This window comes from Phyllobates terribilis, unplaced genomic scaffold (assembly GCF_046119375.1).
Source record: "Phyllobates terribilis strain yellow unplaced genomic scaffold, ASM4611937v1 Scaffold_2__4_contigs__length_985480577, whole genome shotgun sequence".
Classification (NCBI taxonomy): Eukaryota; Metazoa; Chordata; class Amphibia; order Anura; family Dendrobatidae; genus Phyllobates; species Phyllobates terribilis.
In genome coordinates this window covers 59,075,828-59,098,969 of record NW_027362762.1, presented here as the reverse complement: position 1 = coordinate 59,098,969, position 23,142 = coordinate 59,075,828, and the positions used below count along the sequence as shown (strand labels likewise).

General features: G+C 41.8%; 1 protein-coding gene across 2 annotated transcripts in view; it reads left to right on the top strand.

Moving 5' to 3' along the window:
- ME3 (malic enzyme 3) overlaps positions 1 to 23,142 on the top strand; it is a 292,535-nt gene that overhangs the window by 204,050 nt on the left and 65,343 nt on the right. For both annotated transcript variants that reach the window (XM_073662033.1, XM_073662034.1), the window contains exon 9: positions 22,177 to 22,274. In XM_073662033.1, the coding sequence (XP_073518134.1) occupies positions 22,177 to 22,274 (98 nt within the window). The remainder of the gene's footprint in view (positions 1 to 22,176; positions 22,275 to 23,142) is intronic.

Below are 23,142 nucleotides of genomic sequence, written 5' to 3'. Positions count from 1 at the left end.
TTCTTCTCATCACACTATCTTACTCTGCATCAAACTATCTCTCAAACTAACTCTGTCAGACTAAAACCAGGAAGTCCCTTTGTTATATCCTACCCTCCCAACTGGGAAATTCCCTAAACACATTAACTATTCCCTTGTGCTGTGGGTGTAGTGCATAACTACTTCTGTACTGAACCTATCTAACTTCCTGAACTTCAGTGCCCTCCACTGTCTTTCCCAATTCCTAACTACCCTCATTACCTTATCTAGTTCCTACACTTACATCCTAGTTTCCTATCCTTTCCCTATTGCTATTACATTATAATAAAACACATTTTTATTATTCCACATTAGTCATCCACATAGAAACCCGTACACAAACAAGTGTGTTCGTTTAACTAGGAAGGGATGAAAAGCATGAATCGACCGTGACATACCCTTACCCTTACAAGCCTCCTCTCTAACTTTCCAGAAAAGTTTATATTTACTTTAGTGGCATGTTTATGACACTTAACAGGTAATCATAGAATCATAGAATCATAGAATGGTAGAGTTGGAAGGGACCTCCTGGGTCATCTGGTCCAACCCCCTGCTCAAAGCAGGATTCACTAAATCATCTCAGACAGATGTCTGTCCAGCCTCTGTTTGAAGACGTCCATTGAAGGGGAACTCACCACCTCTCGTGGCAGCCTGTTCCACTCATTAATCACCCTAACTGTCAAAAAGTTTTTTCTAATATCTAATCTGTGTCTCCTCCCATTTAGTTTCATCCCATTGCTTCTAGTCTTTCCTTGTGAAAATGAGAATAAAGATGATCCTTCTACAATGTGACAGCCCTTGACATATTTGTAGACAGCTATTAAGTCTCCTCTCAGTCTTCTTTTTTGCAAGCTAAACATTCCCAAATCCTGCAACCGTTCCTCATAGGACATGGTTTGCAGACCAGTCACCATTCTGGTCGCTCTTCTCTGAACTTGCTCCAGTTTGTCGATGTCTTTTTTAAAATGTGGTGCCCAAAACTGTACACAGTATTCCAGATGAGGTCTGACCAAAGAGGAGTAAAGACCGATAATGACTTCACGTGATCTAGACTGTATGCTTCTGTTAATACATCCCAGAATTGTATTTGCCTTTTTTGCTGCTGCATCACACTGTTGACTCATGTTCAGTCTATGATCTATTAGTATACCTAAGTCTTTTTCACATGTACTGTTGCTTAGCTCTATTCCTCCCATTCTGTATATGCTTTTTTCATTTTTATTGCCCAGATGTAGTACTTTGCATTTTTCCCTGTTAAAAAACATTCTGTTGGTTGCTGCCCACTGCTCCAGTTTATTTAGGTCTTTTTGAATCCTCTCTCTCTCTTCTCTAGTATTAGCTATCCCTCCTAGCTTTGTGTCATAAGCAAATTTAATCAGTTTACCCTCAATTCCTTCATCTAAATCATTGATGAAGATGTTGAACAATACAGGTCCCAGGACAGAGCCCTGTGGTACCCCACTTGAGACATTCATCCAGCTGGATGTGAAGCCATTTACAACCACCCTTTGAGTCCGATCACTAAGCCAGTTATGAATCCACCTAACAGTTGCCTGGTCCATTGCATACTTGGTCATTTTTTCAATAAGGATGGTGTGAGATACTTTGTCAAATGCTTTGCTGAAGTCAAGATATACTATATCTACAGCATTTCCCTGATCCACCCAGTCAGTGATTCTGTCATAGAAGGAAATTAAGTTAGTCTGACATGACTTGTTAGTTACAAACCCATGCTGACTCTGGTTAATCACTTCATTCTTATCCATGTACTTACATACATGTTGTTTAATAATTTGTTCAAAGATCTTTCCTGGTATAGAAGTCAGACTCACCGGCCTATAGTTCCCTGGGTCCACCTTCTTCCCCTTTTTGAAGATAGGAACAACATTTGCTCTTCTCCAGTCTTCTGGGACTTCTCCTGTTCTCCAAGAATTTTCAAAGATTATGGAGAGTGGTTCTAAAATTTCTTCTACGATCTCCTTCAGTACTCTGGGGTGTAATTCATCTGGACCTGGAGACTTGAACTGATTTATGTTAGCTAAATATTCCTTCACAATCTTTCTGTTTACAGATAACTTGGATTCTTCTATTCCTTTAAAAGGACAGTGAAGATCAGTTGATGTTACATTTTCTTTCTGAGAGAAAACAGATGCAAAATAGGAATTAAAAAGTTCGGCCTTCTCAACATCCTCTCTTACCATTTCTCCATTTTCATCCTGTAAAAATACTATAGCATCTTTGACTTTTCTTTTACTTTTGACATACCCCCAAAATCCTTTTTTATTGCTTTTGACATCTCTTGCAAGCCTTAATTCATTGTCAGCTTTAGCTAACCTGATACGTGCCCTGCAGGATCTGCAGACTGCATTATAATCTTCTTTAGATATGACTCCCTCTTTCCATTTAATAAACATTTCTTTCTTTCTTTTTAGCATGTGTTTAAGTTCTGTGTTCATCCATCCTGGTTTCCTTAAATGCTTCCAATTCTTCCTACTTTTCGGGATTGTTAACGATTGTGCTTTGAGAATCTCATTTTTAAAAATTTCCCATCCTTCCTGGACATTTTTGTCCTTAAGGACATCCAGCCATTGGATCCCTCCTATTCTCTTTCTGAGTCTCTTAAAATCTCCCTTTCTAAAATCTAACCTTGAAGTTTGAGTCTTCACATGTCTTCCTCCTCTAGTTATCCAAAATTCTATAATAGCATGATCGCTGCCTCCTAGGGTCCCAGCCACCTTTACCTCCTCAACCATTTCCTCCCTGTTTATAAGGATTAGATCCAAAGTAGCTGATCCCCTTGTTTTCTCCCCTACCTTTTGGAAGATAAAGTTGTCAGCAAGAGAGGATAAGAATTTGCTTGACCTGTTAGTTTTACTTGAGAGAGATTCCCAACAAATGTCTGGATAGTTGAAATCTCCCATGACCACTACGTCATATTTTTTGGAGAACTTGGTCATTTGATACATAAAGAGTTCATCCATATCTTCAGCTTGCCCAGGTGGCCTGTAGTAAATGCCTACAATGGTGTCCTTTCCGTTGTTCTCTCCTTGTATTCTTACCCAAACAGTTTCCACAGAACTCCCAGTCTCTGAAGCTTCAATCTCTGTGCAGATATACGCTTTTCTAACATACAATGCGACACCTCCTCCTCGTTTATCAATTCTGTTTCTTGCAAATAAGTTGTATCCTTTTAGCCTTTTATTCCAATCATGTGTATCGTCCCACCAAGTTTCAGTGATTCCAATGACATCATATTTCTTTTCCTGCATTAGTAGTTCCAATTCTCCTTGTTTGTTGCCCATGCTTTGTGCATTTGTATAAAAACATTTTAGTTTGTGATTGGTTTCTCTTCCTCCCATATTTTTATTATTTAAATTGTTTTGTCTTTGTTCTTCCTTTCCACTTCCAGTAGCAGAGATCTCAATAGTATTTGTCAGCTGTATGGCTTTTTCTGGCCTTTTGCTTCCCTTCCCACATTGTTCTAGTTTAAAGCTCTCCTGATGAGTGTAGCAAGGCAACTTCCAAATACATGTTTTCCAGTCTTCGTAAGGTGCACCCCATCTCTAGCAAGTAGTCCATCGTATAGGTAATTCATTCCGTGATCCAGAAATCCAAATCCTTGTTGACGGCACCATCGACGTAGCCAGTTGTTCACCTGTAGAATCTTATTCCACCTCATTATTCCATGGCCATCCACTGGGAGGATGGATGAGAAGACCACCTGCGCTCCCAATTCTTTCACTTTCTTGCCTAAGTCTTCAAAGTCACTGCAGATGGTTTCCAGGTCCTTTCTTGCGGTGTCATTTGTCCCCACATGTATTAGCAGGAATGGGTAGTGATCTGTAGGTCTGAAGAGTCTTGATATCCTGTCAGACACATCTTTAATTTTTGCTCCAGGAAGACAGCACATTTCTCTTGAGGTTATGTCTGGTCTGCAGATAGCGGCCTCTGTTCCTCTTAACAGGGAATCCCCCATGACCACCACTCTCCGTTTTTTCTTCACAACATTCTTCTTTCTCCATCCAGGAGGATTCTGAGGGCTTACAAGGTTATTCATTGCTGGCAAAGTCTTATCTTGCTGTATTTCTTCATGGTTCTCCTGCGTGAGAGCCTGGTACTGGTTCCTGAGCAGTATGGGTGCTGACTGCCTCTCGATCCTCCTGCTTCGGTGGGTCACATGCTTCCATTCCTCTGTTTCGTCAGGTGCAGTTCGAATTTCTTCTCTTTCTGAATCATGAAGAGATAATTCTGCTCTGTCTAAGAACTCTTCACCTTCCTTAATGATTTTCAAGGTAGTTAACCTCTCTTCTAGATTTCGCAACTTTTCCTCCAAGAGGGACACAAGCTTGCATTTCTGGCATGTGAAGTTTGGCTTTTCCACTGGCAAGTCTGTGAACATGTAGCAGGATATGCAGCTCACCAAATGGCTCCTGGACTCTTCCATGTTCTTATTGTTAATGTTCTGAAAACAGTGAAAAAAGTTTCAATATGCGTGCGCCGGCAGGCGCGCGGTTTACTGATGTCTTCTTTCCAGCTCCAACAGCCAAAATCCAGTGTTCTTTGAGCTCGCGGAGACTCTTCACTTACCCCAAAATGCAGTGGGAATATGCAAATTATCTCCTCAGGACTCCTCCCCTGGTTTGGGCAACCAGCAATAGTAGCATGGCTTTCAAATCTGGGTTGAGTTTAAGGCTATGTTCACAGGTTGCGTTTTTGCTGCTTTTTTTAATGCAAATTTTATGCTGCATTTTACAGTACCAGCAAAAGCTATGAGATTTTAGAAATCTCTTGCACACACACTGGTTTTTTTTTCCTGACTGATTTAGAAAACTGCAGCATTTTCGCAAAATGCAGCATGTCAGTTCTTTCAGCTTTTTTGCAGCGTTTTTTCACTCAATGAGTAAGTGCAGAAATGCAGATATCAGGTTTTGCAGCGTTTTGGTGAAAAAAACCTGACGAAGTTGTATCATCTTTTTTTTGGTTCACTAAACTTTATCAGCATGTACAATAGACAATAAAAAGCTTTTTGTAAGCAGCTTTTTTACTGCCAAGAAAGCAGGTTTTGCCTGCAGAAAAAAAAGCAGCAGAAACGCAACGTGTGAACATAGCCTAAAACCCAGAATAGGACCTAATTGTCGCAGGAGAAAGTAGCTGGGTTTTACTCCATCCATCTATATCTTAAACTGGCCAATTAAAAGTTTATTATCACCTTCTATTTTCAAGGGATTATCTGGGACTTTGCTTATTTTTCCCAATGGGGCTAACCACCCAAATGTTCTGCCCGCTGCCTGTAAGTTCTGCTAGTAATGACGCGGCAGGGGCGACACGCAAGCAGAATGAAAAGCGCAGTGCCGACCCTACCGTGCCATTACTAGCAGACACAGCGCACTGCGCGCGGCCCTGTCTGGTAAAGTGACAGCAATCAAACAGCGCCAGCAGTCCTGCACAGCTGCTGGGGGAGCGGCCCGAGCCCCGACGGCGAGTGGCCCCCCTCATGGTCCAGGACCCCGGCACTGACGCCGGCCCTGTCTGAATGGCTGTATAATCATAATTATTAAACTGAGCATTTAATAAGTTCAGCTAAGTTGTCTCCACCCACCCAGCATGACAGATATTTAGTCGCCTGCCTATCAACCATGACCGATAGCTGCAGCTTATACTGATCAGTGTAAGATCTCAGCAGCAGTAAGGTGGAGGGACACTGATGAGCTGTTAATCAGGCTAGGTGGGTGGAGCTTTAGCAGCAGAGAGGGGACACGAGCTGTCAATCAGACGAGATGAGTTTCAGCAGCAGAGGAGGTACACTGAGGATCGGATCAGTCAGGCTAGGTGAGCTGATCTTCAGCAGCAGAGGAAGAGGGACACTGAGGAACTGTCAATCAGACTATGTGGGTGGAGGATTAGTAAATGAGGAGGGACACAGTAGCTGTCAATCAGAATGGGTGGGTGAAGATTCAGCAGGAAAGAGGAGGGATACTGAGGAGCTGTCAGTCTGGGTAGCTGGGTGGAAATTGATATTTAAACTTTCGAAAAGGATCATACAGTGATCCAGAGATGGGTTATCCTAGTATGTACACCATCACCATCATCATCATCAGAATTAATTTTATTATTATTTGTTTTTTTTAAAATAATGTATGCAGTTTGCATTGTGAAATCTGCCTGCTTTAAGATAACATAATAGTAACCTGCCATAACCTTCCTGTATTTCCAGTTTGGCAGAGGACACCACACGTATGTAATTTAATTGTAGACTTCGGCTAAATGATTTATGTCGTTAATGAATCCCACATCCTATTTTCTGGTAATTGACGTTCTTGCAAACATGCTGCTTCCAAACAAATTCTCCAAGGCTCCAGAGGATGACCGACGAGAATAATATAATGTCAGTCTGTGACAAAACCATGTCATCTGCATAATACTAAGACAAAGAATCTTCTTGTTGACTCAGGAAAAAAAACCTGAATCACTAATTATAACAAGATCTCCGAACGCCGAAAAAAGCCGGGATAGATTATCTGAGGAATAAGACGGATCCTCAGCGTCTTTGGACGTCGTGGTGGGAATTATAATTAAGCACACATTCTGGATCGCTTGTGTTTGTATCGAACTCATACAGTGCCTTGAAAAAGTATTCATACCCCGTGAAGTTTTCCGCATTTTTTCACTTGACACCCACAAACGTAAATGGATTTTATTGGGATTTTATCCGATACGAAAGCTAAGTCGCAAGAATTTGTGACGTGTAAAGGAAATGATTCATGGTTTTCAAATTATTTTAAAAATATAAATCTGAAAATTGTTCCGTGCGTTTGTATTCAGCTCCCTGAGTCAATACTTTGTAGGACCACCTTTCGCTGCATTTACTAATGCAAGTCTTTTGGGGTCTGTCTCTGCCTGCTTTGCACATCTGGAGGTGACATTTTGCTCCTTCTTCGCACACTCTCTCTCGCTCAGTCAGATTGGATGGAGACTTCTGTGAACAGCAATATTCAAGTGTTGTCACAGATTCTCTGGGATTTAGGTCTTGACTGTGACTGCGCCGTTCATACACATAAATATGTTTTGATCTAAACCATCCATTATAGCTCTGGCAGGATATTTAGGGTTGTTGTCCTCCTGGAAGGTGAACCTACGCCCTAGTCTCAAGTCTTTTGCAGCCTTTAACAGGTTTTCCTCCAGGATTGCCCTGTGTTTAGCTTCATCCATCTTCCCATCAGCTCTTACCAGCTTCTCTGCCCCTGCTGAAGAGAAGCCTCCCCACAGCATGATGCTGCCACCACCATGTGTGACTGTGAGGATGGTGTTTTCAGGGTGATGTGCAGTGTTAGTTTTCTGCCACACATAGAGTTTTTCATTCAGCCCAAATAGTTCTGCTTTGATCTCATCTGACCAGAGCCCCTTCTTCCAGATGCTCTATGTGTCTCCTATATGGCATGTGGAAGAAGTTGCCTCAATACTTTTTGTATTGAAGCATCTGATGAGTGTGTGCAAAGGGAGGGAGAGCAGGGTCAGCTGTGTCATCACCTTTTCTGATTGGTGGATCTTGCGTTATCAGCTGTGTATTGAAGGGTGATCATCATTGTAATCTTGACTCTGATGATAGTGTAAACTTTTCCTGAAAGGATAGGAAGTTCTAAAAAAGTCCCAATTTTTCGAAGATAGCTTCCCTTTAAAGAAGGCTTTGTGTTGATGACATCACCCTTTAACACGCAGAAGTACATAATAAGGGCACAGCCATGAATTCCTAACATCTAACTTCTTGAGTGTTTCAGCAAGGGTTACTTTAACTATGGGGGTGCAGAGGTAGCAGTCGCACCCAGGGATTGGTGTCTGAGGGGCTCAAAGACCCTTCTGCCACATAAGAAATTACCAGAGTACCAGTATAAAAAATGGCATATAGTAGGAAGGGGCCCATCACAGATAATGCATTGGGGCCTAACGTGTTATGTTCTGCTACCAGAGCTAAGGAAAGAGAGGAGATCTGTCCCTACGATAGAACTCAGCTTTATCCCTACGATGTAACAGGGGACCTGATCCTGCGATCAGACCTGCTAAAGTCCTAAGCTAGTCTGTACGGAGACCTATAGATGTGGGGAAGGAATCCCTACAAGTACTAAGGACTGGGAGGAAAATGGGACACCTCCTAACAGAAATAGTAGCAGACAGACAAACAAACAAAATATATAGAACACTGAGGTCCGTAGACCAAGCAAACTAACAGAGTTAGATACAGAGCACAGGCTAGCTAGAAAGTAGTTATACAATGAAGTCCAGCAAAGCCAGAAGGGCGGAGCAGGATTAAATAGGCCAACAAGGTCATGTGACCAGCAAAGGAAAAAACCTAAGAGCAAGGTTCTAACAGTACCCCCCCTTCTAAGAGGATCCTCCGGATCCCCTAGGACCAGGCTTATCAGGAAATCTCCTGTGAAACGCTCTGATAAGTCTGGACGCGGAAACATCATCTGACCTCACCCAAGAGTTATCCTCGGGTCCGAAACCTTTCCAGGCCACAAGATACTGCAAACTACCTCTATACCGTCTAGAGTTAAGGATGCGAGAAATTTCATATTCCCCGTCCTCCACCACCGGAGGAACAGAGGCAGAGGCGTCACCATCCGACACAACAGCTTTTTTTAACAGAGAGACATGAAATACCGGATTAATTCTCCAGGAGGTAGGAACCTCCAACCTAACAGCAGATTGGTTGACAACCTGAAGCACCTTAAAGGGCCCTACAAACTTGGGACCCAATTTCTTAGAAGGAATCCTCAACCGCAGATTCCTAGAGGACAACCAAACCATGTCACCAACAGCGAACAAAACCTCCTGTCGTTTCCTATCAAAGTAGTCTTTAGATTTTCTGTTGGCCTCCTGAAGATTACCACGCACATCCGTCCAAACTCTCTCCAAATCACCGGAAAAATTCTCCTCCTCAGGCACGGCAGATCCCAACTTGGAGAACGACCCAAACGACGGATGTCTCCCAGAACAACAAAAGAAAGGCGAACAACCAGCAGAAGAAGATGTATGATTGTTCAGAGCAAATTCAGCAAGTGGCAGAAACTCAGACCACCCCTCTTGATTGTCTTGCACAAAACAACGCAAGAACTGCTCAACATCCTGGTTTTTCCTTTCTGTCTGGCCATTAGATTCAGGATGATATCCGGACGAGAACGATAAATGAACTCCCAACCTGTCACAAAAGGCACGCCAAAAACGAGCCACGAACTGAGGACCCCTATCAGAAACAATGTCAGTAGGAACGCCATGAAGTCTGACAATTTCCTTGACAAAGGCCTTAGCGAGAGTTTTAGCGCAGGGCAGTTTGACGAAGGGAACCAAGTGACACATCTTGCTAAAACGGTCCACGACCACCCAGATGACAGTAAAACCCTCAGAGGGGGGAAGGTCAGTTATAAAGTCCATAGCCAAATGTGTCCAAGGAGCACTGGGAACCTCCAAAGGACAAAGCAACCCCGCAGCAGGAGTATGTGAGGACTTAGATCTAGCACATATAGTACATTGACGCACCCACTTAATGACTTCCTTCTGCCATCCAGGCCACCAAAAACTGCGACCCACCAGTCTCTTGGTCTCAGAGATTCCGGGATGACCTGCCAACCGAGATTCGTGACACTCAACAAACAAATCTCTCCTAAAGGTCCCAGGCACAAACAACCTCCCATGAGGAGTGTTAGATGGGGCATTCTCCTGTGCTTTAAGAATCTCATCTTCCAAAACGGAGTCCAAAGCAGCTATCACAACACCTTCTTGTAAAATGTTCTCCTCTTTCTCAGCACCGACTATGGGAGAAAAACTGCGAGACAAGGCATCCGCCTTAACATTCTTAGTACCAGGGATGTAAGTAACGGAGAAATTAAACCGCGAGAAAAACAGTGCCCACCTAGCCTGACGGGCATTCAGGCGCTTGGCAGCATCAAGATATATCAGATTTTTATGATCCGTAAGAACCTGAACGGGAAATTCCGCACCTTCCAAGAAGTGGCGCCAGTGTTCAAATGCGAGTTTAATAGCCAATAATTCCCGATTACCAATATCGTAATTCAGTTCAGTCTCCGAAAAATTTTTTGAAAAAAAGGCACAGGGATGTAATCCATCCCCGTTATCCTGAGACAATACTGCGCCAACCCCCACAGAGGAAGCATCAACCTCAACCAAAAACGGCTTAGTCACATCAGGCTGCATAAGGATGGGAGCAGAGGTGAACCTCTCCTTGAGATACACAAAAGCTTCAATAGCCTCAGAAGACCACTGAACCGCATCAGCACCTTTCCTGGTGAGATCGGTCAGAGGTTTGACAATACTAGAAAAAATTTTTATGAATTTTCTGTAATAATTGGCGAAACCTAAAAACCTCTGTATCGATTTCAAACCAATAGGCCTAGGCCATTCCTGCACAGCTTGAACTTTAACCGGGTCCATCTCAAAACCTTCGCTGGAGATAATGTAACCCAAAAAACTAATTCTCTGTACAGCGAACTCACATTTCTCCAGCTTAGCAAAAAGCGAATTGTCCATTAATAACTGTAATACCTCACGTACGCTCCGCCAATGAGACTCCAGATCCGGCGAATAAATCAAAATGTCATCCAAATACACAACCACATTTTTGCCGATCAAAGGTCTAAGGATGTCATTAATAAGATTCTGAAAAAATGCAGGAGCATTAGTAAGACCAAAAGGCATAACCAGATTCTCAAAATGACCCACAGGAGTGTTAAAAGCAGTCTTCCATTCGTCACCCTCCTTCATGCGCAACAGATTGTATGCCCCCTTAAGGTCAATTTTAGAGAACCACTTGGCCCCCATTAACTGGTTAAATAAATCAGGAATCAATGGCAGTGGGTAAGGATTGCGTACAGTAATTTTGTTAATCTCACGAAAATCCAGACAAGGACGTAAACCGCCGTCCTTTTTTTTTACAAAAAAAAATCCAACCGCCACAGGAGACTTAGAGGGCCTAATGTGACCGGCGGCCAAACTTGTCTGTATGTATTCCTCCAAAGCCTTCCTCTCAGGAATAGTAAGGTTAAATAAACGACTTTTAGGAAGAGTCGCTCCAGGGACAAATTCAATAGAACAATCATAGTCTCTATGGGGAGGCAAAACCTGCGATTCCTTCTCAGAAAAAACTCTCCAAAAATCCTGAATAGGAACAGGCAATTCTCCCCTATCCAAAGCTGCAATACGCCCGTTACAACACTTGTCATAACATTTATGGCTCCAGGATTTAATTTCACTGGTAGACCAATCCAGTACAGGATTGTGAAATTTTAACCAGGGCAATCCCAATATTACTGGAGAAGGCAAGTTATTCAAAACTACCAAATCCAATTTCTCATGGTGAACACCATTAATAGTGAGAGGAAATTCACAGACCTTGAGAGAAATATTCTTCAAAGGGGAACCATCCACAGAAACCACAGCAATGGGGGATGATAAAGGTTCGGGTTTTAAATTGAGTCTTTCCAAGAATCCCCCATCAATTACATTCAGAGTAGACCCACAATCGACAAACACCCGAAATTCCATTAATTTTTCCTGAGCAATCGTGGAAGCAGCTAAAAATACACCCTTGGAATTTAAACAGGCAATACGGGCATGACTGACCATTTTTTTTCTTTCTTCATACGAAGCTCACAGTCTTTAATCAAATGACCAGATTTTCCGCAATAGAAACACAAGCCTTCAAAAAATCTACGGTCTTTTTCTTGAGAGCGAGGTGCCACCGATCCAATCTCCATCGGTTCACCACTGTTAGTACACACATTCTCATAACCAGAAACTGACATAGCAGAGGATTTGCTCTCATTAACCCTTGCACGCAGTCTCCTATCCACCCGTATAGTTAATTGCATAGCCTGTTGCAAATCTTCAGGTGTAGGATAAGCAATTAGCAGGTCTTTAACCCTTTCATTGAGCCCAGCAAGAAATAGACTTTTCAGAGCAGAATCGTTCCACCCTGTTTGAGTAGACCATCGACGGAAATGAGTACAATATTTTTCCACATTACCTGATCCCTGTCTCAAACGTCTTAACTCAGTCTCAGCTGATGCGACACGGTCAGGATCATCATATAATAGCCCCAAAGCATAAAAAAAACTATCCACTGATCTGAAGCATGTATCACTAGGTTGCAAAGAAAAGGCCCACTCCTGAGGCTCTTTGCGCAAAAGTGACATTATGAACCCTATGCGCTGGGATTCATCCCCAGAGGACTTGGGTCTCAAACGAAAATACAATAAGCAAGCATTTTTAAATGAAAAAAATTCTCGGTGTTCACCAAAAAATAAATCCGGCAAACATACCTTAGGCTCCAAGAAATGTGCTCCAGGACAGTTACTCACGTGCTGACGGAGCTCGGCCACCTCCAGAGAGAGTCCCTGCAGGCGATGAGCCAAATCCTGAACCGACACCATGATGGAACAGAAAAATCTTTCCTTAGAGAATTTGCAGGCTGGACTTACTGTTATGTTCTGCTACCAGAGCTAAGGAAAGAGAGGAGATCTGTCCCTACGATAGAACTCAGCTTTATCCCTACGATGTAACAGGGGACCTGATCCTGCGATCAGACCTGCTAAAGTCCTAAGCTAGTCTGTACGGAGACCTATAGATGTGGGGAAGGAATCCCTACAAGTACTAAGGACTGGGAGGAAAATGGGACACCTCCTAACAGAAATAGTAGCAGACAGACAAACAAACAAAATATATAGAACACTGAGGTCCGTAGACCAAGCAAACTAACAGAGTTAGATACAGAGCACAGGCTAGCTAGAAAGTAGTTATACAATGAAGTCCAGCAAAGCCAGAAGGGCGGAGCAGGATTAAATAGGCCAACAAGGTCATGTGACCAGCAAAGGAAAAAACCTAAGAGCAAGGTTCTAACATCACGTAACCCTCTGCTGTTGTATATATGGCGGGGTCCATTGGTATATTACTTATCATTATGCTTTCTGTCTCCACACTCTCCATCATCCAGCCACTTATATTATTTCTGATTTCTGCTCTGTGATATTGATGTATAAGTATTGTGAGGAGTATACATTTCTATAAGAACATTGTGAGACTTTAATCATAGGAACACGGCTTATACTTCTCAGAAGTTTATTTTTCTGAATGTTCTGTGTTGGAGAAAAGATGTCATTGATCCTCAGGTAACAAAGACAGCAAACTGTGAGATACGTGAAGCAGACTGATGTTCTCTATCTTGTACTAAACGAGATGAGTAATCACCAAGGATGCAAAAGAAAATGGGTTTTGGTATGTATAATGCGATCTGCTCCTATGTACAAGAATAGAACTACTATAATACTGCCCCTACGTACAAGAATATAACTACTATAATACTGTCCCCTATGTACAAGAATATAGCTACTACAATACTGCTCCTATGTACAAGAATATAACTACTATAATACTGCCCCTACGTGCAAGAATATAACTACTATAATACTGCCCCTATGTACAAGAATATAACTACTATAATACTGCTCCTATGTACAAGAATATAACTACTATAATACTGCTCCTATGTACAAGAATATAGCTACTACAATACTGCTCCTATGTACAAGAATATAACTACTATAATACTGCCCCTATGTACAAGAATATAACTACTATAATACTGCTCCTATGTACAAGAATATAGCTACTACAATACTGCTCCTATGTACAAGAATATAACTACTATAATACTGCCCCTACGTGCAAGAATATAACTACTATAATACTGCTCCTATGTACAAGAATATAACTACTATAATACTGCCCCTACGTACAAGAATATAACTACTATAATGCTGCTCCTATGTACAAGAATATAACTACTATAATACTGCTTCTATGTACAAGAATATAACTACTATAATACTGCTCCTATGTACAAGAATATAACTACTATAATACTGCCCCTACGTACAAGAATATAACTACTATAATACTGCTCCTATGTACAAGAATATAACTACTATAATACTGCCCCTACGTACAAGAATATAACTACTATAATGCTGCTCCTATGTACAAGAATATAACTACTATAATACTGCTTCTATGTACAAGAATATAACTACTATAATACTGCTCCTATGTACAAGAATATAACTACTATAATACTGCCCCTACGTACAAGAATATAACTACTATAATACTGGTCCTATGTACAAGAATATAACTACTATAATACTGCCCCCTATGCACAAGAATATAACTACTATAATACTGCCCCTATGTACAAGAATATAACTACTATAATACTGCCCACTATGTACAAGAATATAACTACTATAATACTGCTCCTATGTACAAGAATATAACTACTATAATACTGCCCCCTATGTACAAGAATATAACTACTATAATACTGCCCCTATGTACAAGAATATAACTTCTATAATAGTGCTCCTATGTACAAGAATATAACTACTATAATACTGCCCCCTATGTACAAGAATATAACTACTATAATACTGCCCCCTATATACAAGAATATAACTACTATAATACTGCCCCTATGTACAAGAATATAACTACTGTAATAGTGCTCCTATGTATAAGAATATAACTACTATAATACTGCTCCTATGTACAAGAATATAACTACTATAATACTGCCCCTATGTACAAGAATATAACTGCTATAATACTGCTCCCTATGTACAAGAATATAACAACTATAATACTGCCCCCTATGTACAAGAATATAACTACTATAATACTGCCCCTATGTACAAGAATATAACTACTATAATACTGCTCCTATGTACAAGAATATAACTACTATAATACTGCCCCTATGTACAAGAATATAACTGCTATAATACTGCTCCCTATGTACAAGAATATAACAACTATAATACTGCCCCCTATGTACAAGAATATAACTACTATAATACTGCCCCCTATGTACAAGAATATAACTACTATAATACTGCCCCCTATGTACAAGAATATAACTACTATAATACTGAGATATAAGTCCAGCGCTATAAGTCCATTAAAAATCCATTCCTCATTTATTTCATAACTTCAGATGGTATAGAATCCATTAAGTCACAGTCCAGACATTAAAAACATACGCGTTTCGATGCAAAGCAGTGCGTCTTAATCATTGACAAGGATCTGATGGCGACTGAACATTATAAACTAGTTCACCATTCAGTCCCCACTCACCAGATCCGGCCACTAGATGGGATCCGCTGTGCAGAGAAACCTGGCGGGGATTAACCCCTTACAGACTGAAAACACACATTACATCAAATATGCATATCTCTATACATAGTAGTAAATCAGATCCTGCCTGATATCGATACCATGTGGTGCCCCCTAGTGTTCAGCTGGTAGATCCACCAGGTTTCCCGGCTTATTAGTTTTCTTTTGATATCACCACCCCTGGATGGGATTTTAACCCTTTTTATGCCTGACACTTCAAAAGAAGACACATCACCTCCATGGCTATTAATAAAATGTTTGGAAATTGCTGAACTTTTATTAATGATTTTACTGATGGCGTCTGAGAGGTGACGTCTTATCCTGATTTTCAGCGGCCCCCCTGTACAGCCGACATATTGGAGGTCACACAGACCGCATCGCACAGTATACACCACGCTGCTTGTGTTGCAGTTTATGTAGGAATTAATCATATATTTTTTTTTATTTGCACAAGAGACACGTTTTAGTATTCTTCATATCCTTGCAGCAGGTGCAGATATTGAGCCCGCACTTGTAGGACCCTCTAGTACGGAGCCAATTCTCCTATTTATTATTGTTATCATTGAGATAGAGGCTGGAGACAGAATATCTCCGAAAGTGGAGGCTTTTTTTGCAATAAATTTCACAGGATTTGTCAGAATTTTCTCTAGTTTTTTTTATCTTAATATAATATAGGTAATCTTTTTTTAATAATGTTAGCAATATTTGAGAAGTGTGGGCTATATATGGTAGAAAAAAACTACTCCTTCGTTTTTATCTATATGATTGGACCTACAGTACAGACCAAAAGTTTGGACACACCTTCTCATTTAAAGATTTTTCTGTATTTTCATGACTTTGAAAATTGTACATTCACACTGAAGGCATCAAAACTATGAATTAACACATGTGGAATTATATACTTAACAAAAAAGTGTGAAACAACTGAAAATATGTCTTATATTCTAGGTTCTTCAAAATAGCCACCTTTTGCTTTGATGTCTGCTTTGCACACTCTTGGCATTCTCTTGATGAGCTTCAAGACGTAGTCACCAGAAATGGTTTTCACTTCACAGGTGTGCCCTGTCAGGTTTATTAAGTGGGATTTCTTGCCTTATAAATGGGGTTGGGACCATCAGTTGTGTTGTGTAGAAGTCTGGTGGATACACAGCTGATAGTCCTACTGAATAGACTGTTAGAATTTGTATTATGGTAAGAAAATAGCAGCTAAGTAAAGAAAAACGAGTGGCCATCATTACTTTAAGAAATGAAGGTCAGTCAGTGCGAAAAATTGGGCAAACTTTGAAAGTGTCCCCAAGTGCAGTTGCAAAAACCATCAAGCGCTACAAAGAAACTGGCTCACATGAGGACCGCCCCAGGAAAGGAAGACCAAGAGTCACCTCTGCTTCTGAGGATAAGTTTATCTGAGTCACCAGCCTCAGAAATCGCAGGTTAACAGCAGCTCAGATTAGAGACCAGGTCAATGCCACACAGAGTTCTAGCAGCAGACACATCTCTTCAACAACTGTTAAGAGGAGACTTTGTGCAGCAGGCCTTCATGGTAAAATAGCTGCTAGGAAACCACTGCTAAGGACAGGCAACAAGCAGAAGAGACTTGTTTGGGCTAAAGAACACAAGGAATGGACATTAGACCAGTGGAAATCTGTACTTTGGTCTGATGAGTCCAAATTTGAGATCTTTGGTTCCATCCACAGTGCCTTTGTGCTACGCAGAAAAGGTGAACGGATGGACTCTACATGCCTGGTTCCCACCGTGAAGCATGGAGGAGGAGGTGTGATGGTGTGGGGGTGCTTTGCTGGTGACACTGTTGGGGATTTATTCAAAATTGAAGGCATACTGAACCACCATGGCTACCACAGTATTTTGCAGCGGCATGCTATTCCATCCGGTTTGCGTTTAGTTGGACCATCATTTATTTTTCAACAGGACAATGACCCCAAACACACCTCCAGGCTGTGTAATGGCTATTTGACGAAGAAGGAGAGTGATGGGGTGCTACGCCAGATGACCTGGCCTCCACAGTCACCAGACCTGAACCCAATCGAAATGGTTTGGGGTGAGCTGGACCGCAGAGTGAAGGCAAAAGGGCCAACAAGTGCTAAGCATCTCTGGGAACTCCTTCAAGATTGTTGGAAGACCATTTCCGGTGACTACCTCTTGAAGCTCATCAAGAGAATGCCAAGAGTGTGCAAAGCAGTCATCAAAACAAAAGGTGGCTACTGTGAAGAGCCTAGAATATAAGACATATTTTCAGTTGTTTCACACTTTTTTGTTAAGTATATAATTCCACATGTGTTAATTCATAGTTTTGATGCCTTCAGTGTGAATGTACAATTTTCATAATCATGAAAATACAGAAAAATCTTTAAATGAGAAGGTGTGTCCAAACTTTTGGTCTGTACTGTATATTTGTGACATTTTTCCTGCTCCACTATTCAACCTGTGAGTCTGAAATCAGTAGATTGCGCCTGCTGCGCACAGCCTCAGTCTGCGTACGACACAGCCCAAAGCAGCGCATCACGGGAATAGATCTAATGGATCTAGGTGAGTACATTTTTTTATTATTATTTTGTCAGTACTTTTGGGGGAACTGCGAGGTAACCATACGTGTAATTACAGATGTGTTGTTCCAGACTTCCTCACCTGTAGCTGTTCTGTGATGGCTACTTGTGGCAGTTTCTGGAGACCTTTCCTGTCCATTATATGTATTTAATTCCAAGTGAATGTATTAGGTTTCTTAGTAGATAGTGGTAATATTTTGATGACCTGTAGCCACCACTAGAGGGAGCTGACTGAAGACAGATTTATACAACTTATATTAAAAGGTGTATCGGACTTAAAAAAAAAAAAAAAATTCCAAGTGGCAAGGAAGGTTTAGAAATATGGAGACATACTTACTTGCTCTCACCCCTGTGTATGCAGCGTCAGCCGCTACAATATTGTCTTCTTGGACAGAAAGTGTTGAGCCTTCTTCAGTCCGTTGACCACTGAAGATAACAGTCACCTGACCGCTGTAGCCAGTCGCAGGCCTCAGCAGTCAGGTGACCGAAGAACAAGATGTGATCACTTCCTGTCCTGACGGAGAACATCGGAGCCCCCTACACTGGATTTATGGGGTATTTAACTAGTAATATGCTTCATTTTAAGATTTTTAAACCTTCCCTGCTGCTTGGAAAAGAAAAAATTATAGGTCAGAGAACTCCTTTAAGTAATATCTATTAGTGGCTGCAGGCAGACAAAATTATGTTCTCTACAAAGAGGGACTTATCTCTCGCTGCTAAAAATGTAAATGCACAGAACGTTGGACCTGCCGGATAATAAAATGCATCCTGTGTATGTCTGCCAAGTTCTCAGCCCGGGAGAGATGTCCGATCAAGTAAAGATCTCAATAGCTGATGATTTTCTGAGTGTCTTGTCAGTCTCCTTATCAAAGAGCATTAAAGTCAAATGAAAATGGTTGATAACAGTGAGCAATAGATTTAATTTAACTGTGCAGTGATCAGAAATACATTTCATCTGTAGCGTTAGTGCTTCTTGGGATTTGATGGTGGTGACGAAATAAAAGATAAAATAAATCCTCCTAGAGTGAATCACAAGCGTTGGCCTCACACAACGGAGCACTGATATCATGCATGCTGATATACTGACACCTAGTGGTAGGTTTCTGAACTGGCATTCTTCCTCTGTTCCATGTAGTGAGTATTGGCTGATTATTCCAGGTATAAGATACTTTAATTCCCAGGATTAACTGATGACAAATATGCGTCTGTCAAACCAAATCTGCTGTCATTTTACAATCGTATGCAGTCTTGACAGTCATCGGTGAACTTAAAGGGGAACTGTCACTTGCCATAAATATGTAATTTTTTTTACCTGGTGTAAATGCCACTGTTCTCCTAAATCCAGAGCTGTTTTTATTTTTTTCCTACTCCTCTCCGTTCTTGAGATATGGCCCCCTCTTACCTGTATATAAATCTAGCCTTTTTAGCTAGCTGGGTGTGGTCTTTGAGAAAACGCCCACAGAGAAGAATGAGGACCACACCCACTTAGATAAAACAGACTAGACTTATATGCCCCAAAGAGGAGGCCATATCTCAGGAATGGAGAGGCGCAGAAACAAAACGAAAACATCGCCGTATTCAAGAGAACAGTGACTTTTATACTAAGTTAAAGAAATGACATATTTATGGCAAGTGACAGGTCTCCTTTAACAGCTTGGACTTCAGGATCATACACGTTTCCTGAATTGTAGCAAACAATAAGAAGAGGAGAGAGATTGGCGTTCGCTGGCTAGCTGTGAACAGTATTAAATCCATACAGGTTTGAAGCCTTTCAACGAACAAAAAAAAAATTGTCTAATTCATTGACCGCAAGCAGAAATGTTGAAAAACATGTTAGAACATTTTTAACAAACACAATTAAAAGAGTTACCCTATCAACAACGTGGACAGTATATGTGATGTGTGTATGATCAATGGGGGTCCAGTTTCTGAGACTGAGAACAGGGGACCCAAAGTCCCCGGTGTGAATGAAGCGGTGGTGAGCATGTGCGACCACTTCTATCTAGATAGTGAATGCCGCAATGGTCGCACATGCTCAGTACCCCTCCAATCAGACCAGAGACTTTGGGCAAGGTGAGTGTCTCTGCCGCTATATATATAGGTGGCTTATGGAACAATCTCTTTCAACGTAACACTTTCTAATTTTCTGATTTATGTTTCCATCATTATGTCATATATCACTGTGCTGTTTCCCATGACATAACCCCTGACGTCACCCATACTGCACAATGGGAGTCCGGCCATATGTCTATAATGGTTTCCCCATAAGTAAGTGAAAATGTGAAAATCCTACTGAATCTCTAATCCTCCAAGATCCAGCGCAGCTACAAACTCGAAGTGTCAATTCCTCTGACGTTTTTCTGGGCCGTATAGTGTGCATGGTAATAATCCTCGCCGTGCCGCTGATCTCCACCCAGCGCTGGCTGTGTAATTATAACCTCATCTGGCACAGATTCTTGGCAAAGTTTCCATCTATGAGGAAGCAGCAGTGGGAGTCTCGCTCATTGTGTGGGGTTGGGTCATCGTCATGTTTTTCTCTACCTAAGAATTGGGGGGCAGAAGCATTTTGCCCATTTTGCTCACAATCATCCCCACACTCCCTACCTGTGTTTGAACTTACAATTTTTTAGTTGTCTTTCACTTCAAGACTGCGGCAAGTTTTTCCTGTATTTTACTATTGTATTAATATTGCTCAGACGGACCTTATAGAGGAAATAATCGTTTTCCGATAATTTTGTGGTCCGAACAAGTTTGCCGATCATCTGATGAATGAGCAAAACACTCGATTGTGAAGTGAAATGATCTTTTTCTGCTGCACAAAAGATCATCGCTCTCGGCAGCACATCGTCCTCTGTAAACAGGACTCGAACAATGGGATCCTATGTGCACCGAGCGATCGTTGAGAGCCGTCTGCCTGTGTCAACAGACTGTTAAACAGGTTGCTGATCGGCGTTTGTTTAGTGCCTCCTGTAATTGAACCTTAACTTGTACATCCTCAGCAGTGGAGGGCAGTAGGATATGAGATCTTCCACCCTGAGAGTTAACAGTAAATCAGCACAATGCTGAATGTCTAATAGGATGGAACCCAGATCATGATTAGTAATAATCGCTTATATCAATATTATTCTTATTTATTATTATTATTATAGCGCCATTTATTCCGTGGCACTTTACAAGTGAAAAGTGGTCACCGACTGGTACAGGCGGAGCGAGGACCCTGCCCGCGAGGGCTCACAATCTATGAGGGATGGGTGAGGATACAGTAGGTGAGGGTAGAGCTGGTCATGCAGCGGTATGGTGGAGCGGTGGTTACTGCAGGTTGTAGGCTTGTCGGAAGAGGTGGGTCTTCAGGTTCCTTTTGAAGGTTTCCACGGTAGCTAAGAGTCTAATACGTTGGGGTAGAGAGTTCCAGAGTGGGGGGACGCACGGGAGAAATCTTGTACGCGATTGTTGAAAGGTGATAAGAGGGGAGTAGAGAATGAGATCTTGTGAGGATTGGAGGCTGCGTGCAGGTAAGTACCGGGAGACTAGGTCATAGATATATGGAGGAGACAGGTTGTGGATGGCTTTGTATGTCATCGTTATGGTTTTGAACGGGAGTCTCTGGGCAATGGGGAGCCAGTGAAGAGATTGACAGAGAGGAGAGGCCGGGGAATAGCGGGGGGACAGGTGGATTAGTCGGGCAGCAGAGTTTAGGATAGATTGGAGGGGTGCGGGAGTGTTAGAGGGGAGGCCACAGAGCAGGAGGTTACAGTAGTCGAACTGGGAGATGATGAGAGCGTCCACTAGTGCTTTTGCAGAATCTTGATTAAGAAATGTGCGGATCCCAGATATATTTTTGAGTTGGAGTCGGCAGGAAGTGGAAAGGGCTTGGATATGTGGTTTGAAGGAAAGATCAGAGTCCAGGGTTACCCCAAGGCAGCGAGCTTGGGGGACTGGGGACAATGAGCAGCCACTGACTTTGATGGATAAGTCAGATGGGGGGGTTATCAGGATGTAAACTGATTTCTTGCCTTATAATTTTTTATTAATTTTTGTACTGTGCAGACATTTTAGGCAAGTGTGAGCAAAACTGCTGTAGAGAATGTATGCCTTCAAAAATTGAAATGTTAATGTTGTAGAACTAACCACCCATCTTCTGTGGATGTGGGACTGTGCAAATCTAAACTTCATTCACTTTGCATTTTGGTAATTGATAAAAAATAAACTATTAAGACTTCTATTTCTGAAAGCTTCTTACTTTGCAGCACTTTTTTCACACTCGCCTAAACCTTCTGGGCGGTGCTGTATAGTGTATAGTATATTAGGGGGTATTTGTTATGGCGTGTAGTGACGTCTTGTCCTCTGTGCTGTGTTTCAGGGACGGCATCGGTGGCCGTGGCCGGTCTTCTGGCGGCTCTCAGGATCACAAATAACAAGCTGTCCGACCATAAATTTGTTTTTCAAGGAGCTGGTGAGGTAAGAACAGCACAACCGGCCAACGTGGCGAGAACCAAGATAATCCATGGCAATGTCCATTTATATTATTTCACTGCGTAGCAGCTATAGTGCCGGCAACTGCAGAAGTGCCTTGATTCAGTTCGGCCATTTCTGTCCAGATGATGTATTCCCCGACTTGGGAATCCCTGCCGGTCCACTGGACCCATGCACCATATATGTTATGGTGTGGCCTCCTAGGGCTCACAAAATGCTTTATACAGGCGCAACGCTGTCATGCTGATGCTTCAACCGGAATGGAAGATGACCCCGATCCTGGCAGATTAATCCCATAGATGCCATGGTTAGTGGTGATTGTGGCATCTAAGTGGTAAGATGGAGGGAAGGGGGTCCCCACTGTCACCCCATCAATACCCAACCTCATTGCGATCACACGGTGCTGATGAGTTGCTCGGAGCCTAACATTGACCTCAGGTCTGATAGGTTTCTTAGTACACTTGTTAGGCTCAGCCAGTCAGTCTTACCCTGACAGGCATGTTACACTGCAGTAAAGAAGTTTTGCAGTGTATCATACCAGTAACAAGCCTAGCAGCAAAAAAAAGTCTAATAAAATTAAAATATATATATATATATATATATATATATATATATCTCTTCTCAAAAAAATAAAGGGAACACTTAAACAACAGGATATAACTCCAAGTGCATCAAACTTCTGTGAAATCAAACTGTCCACTTAGGAAGCAACACTGATTGACAATCAATTTCACATGCTGTTGTGCAAATGGAATAGACAATAGATGGAAATTATTGGCAATTATCAAGAAACCCTCAAATAAAGGAGTGGTTCTGCAGGTGGGAACCACAGACCACATCTCAGTACCAATGC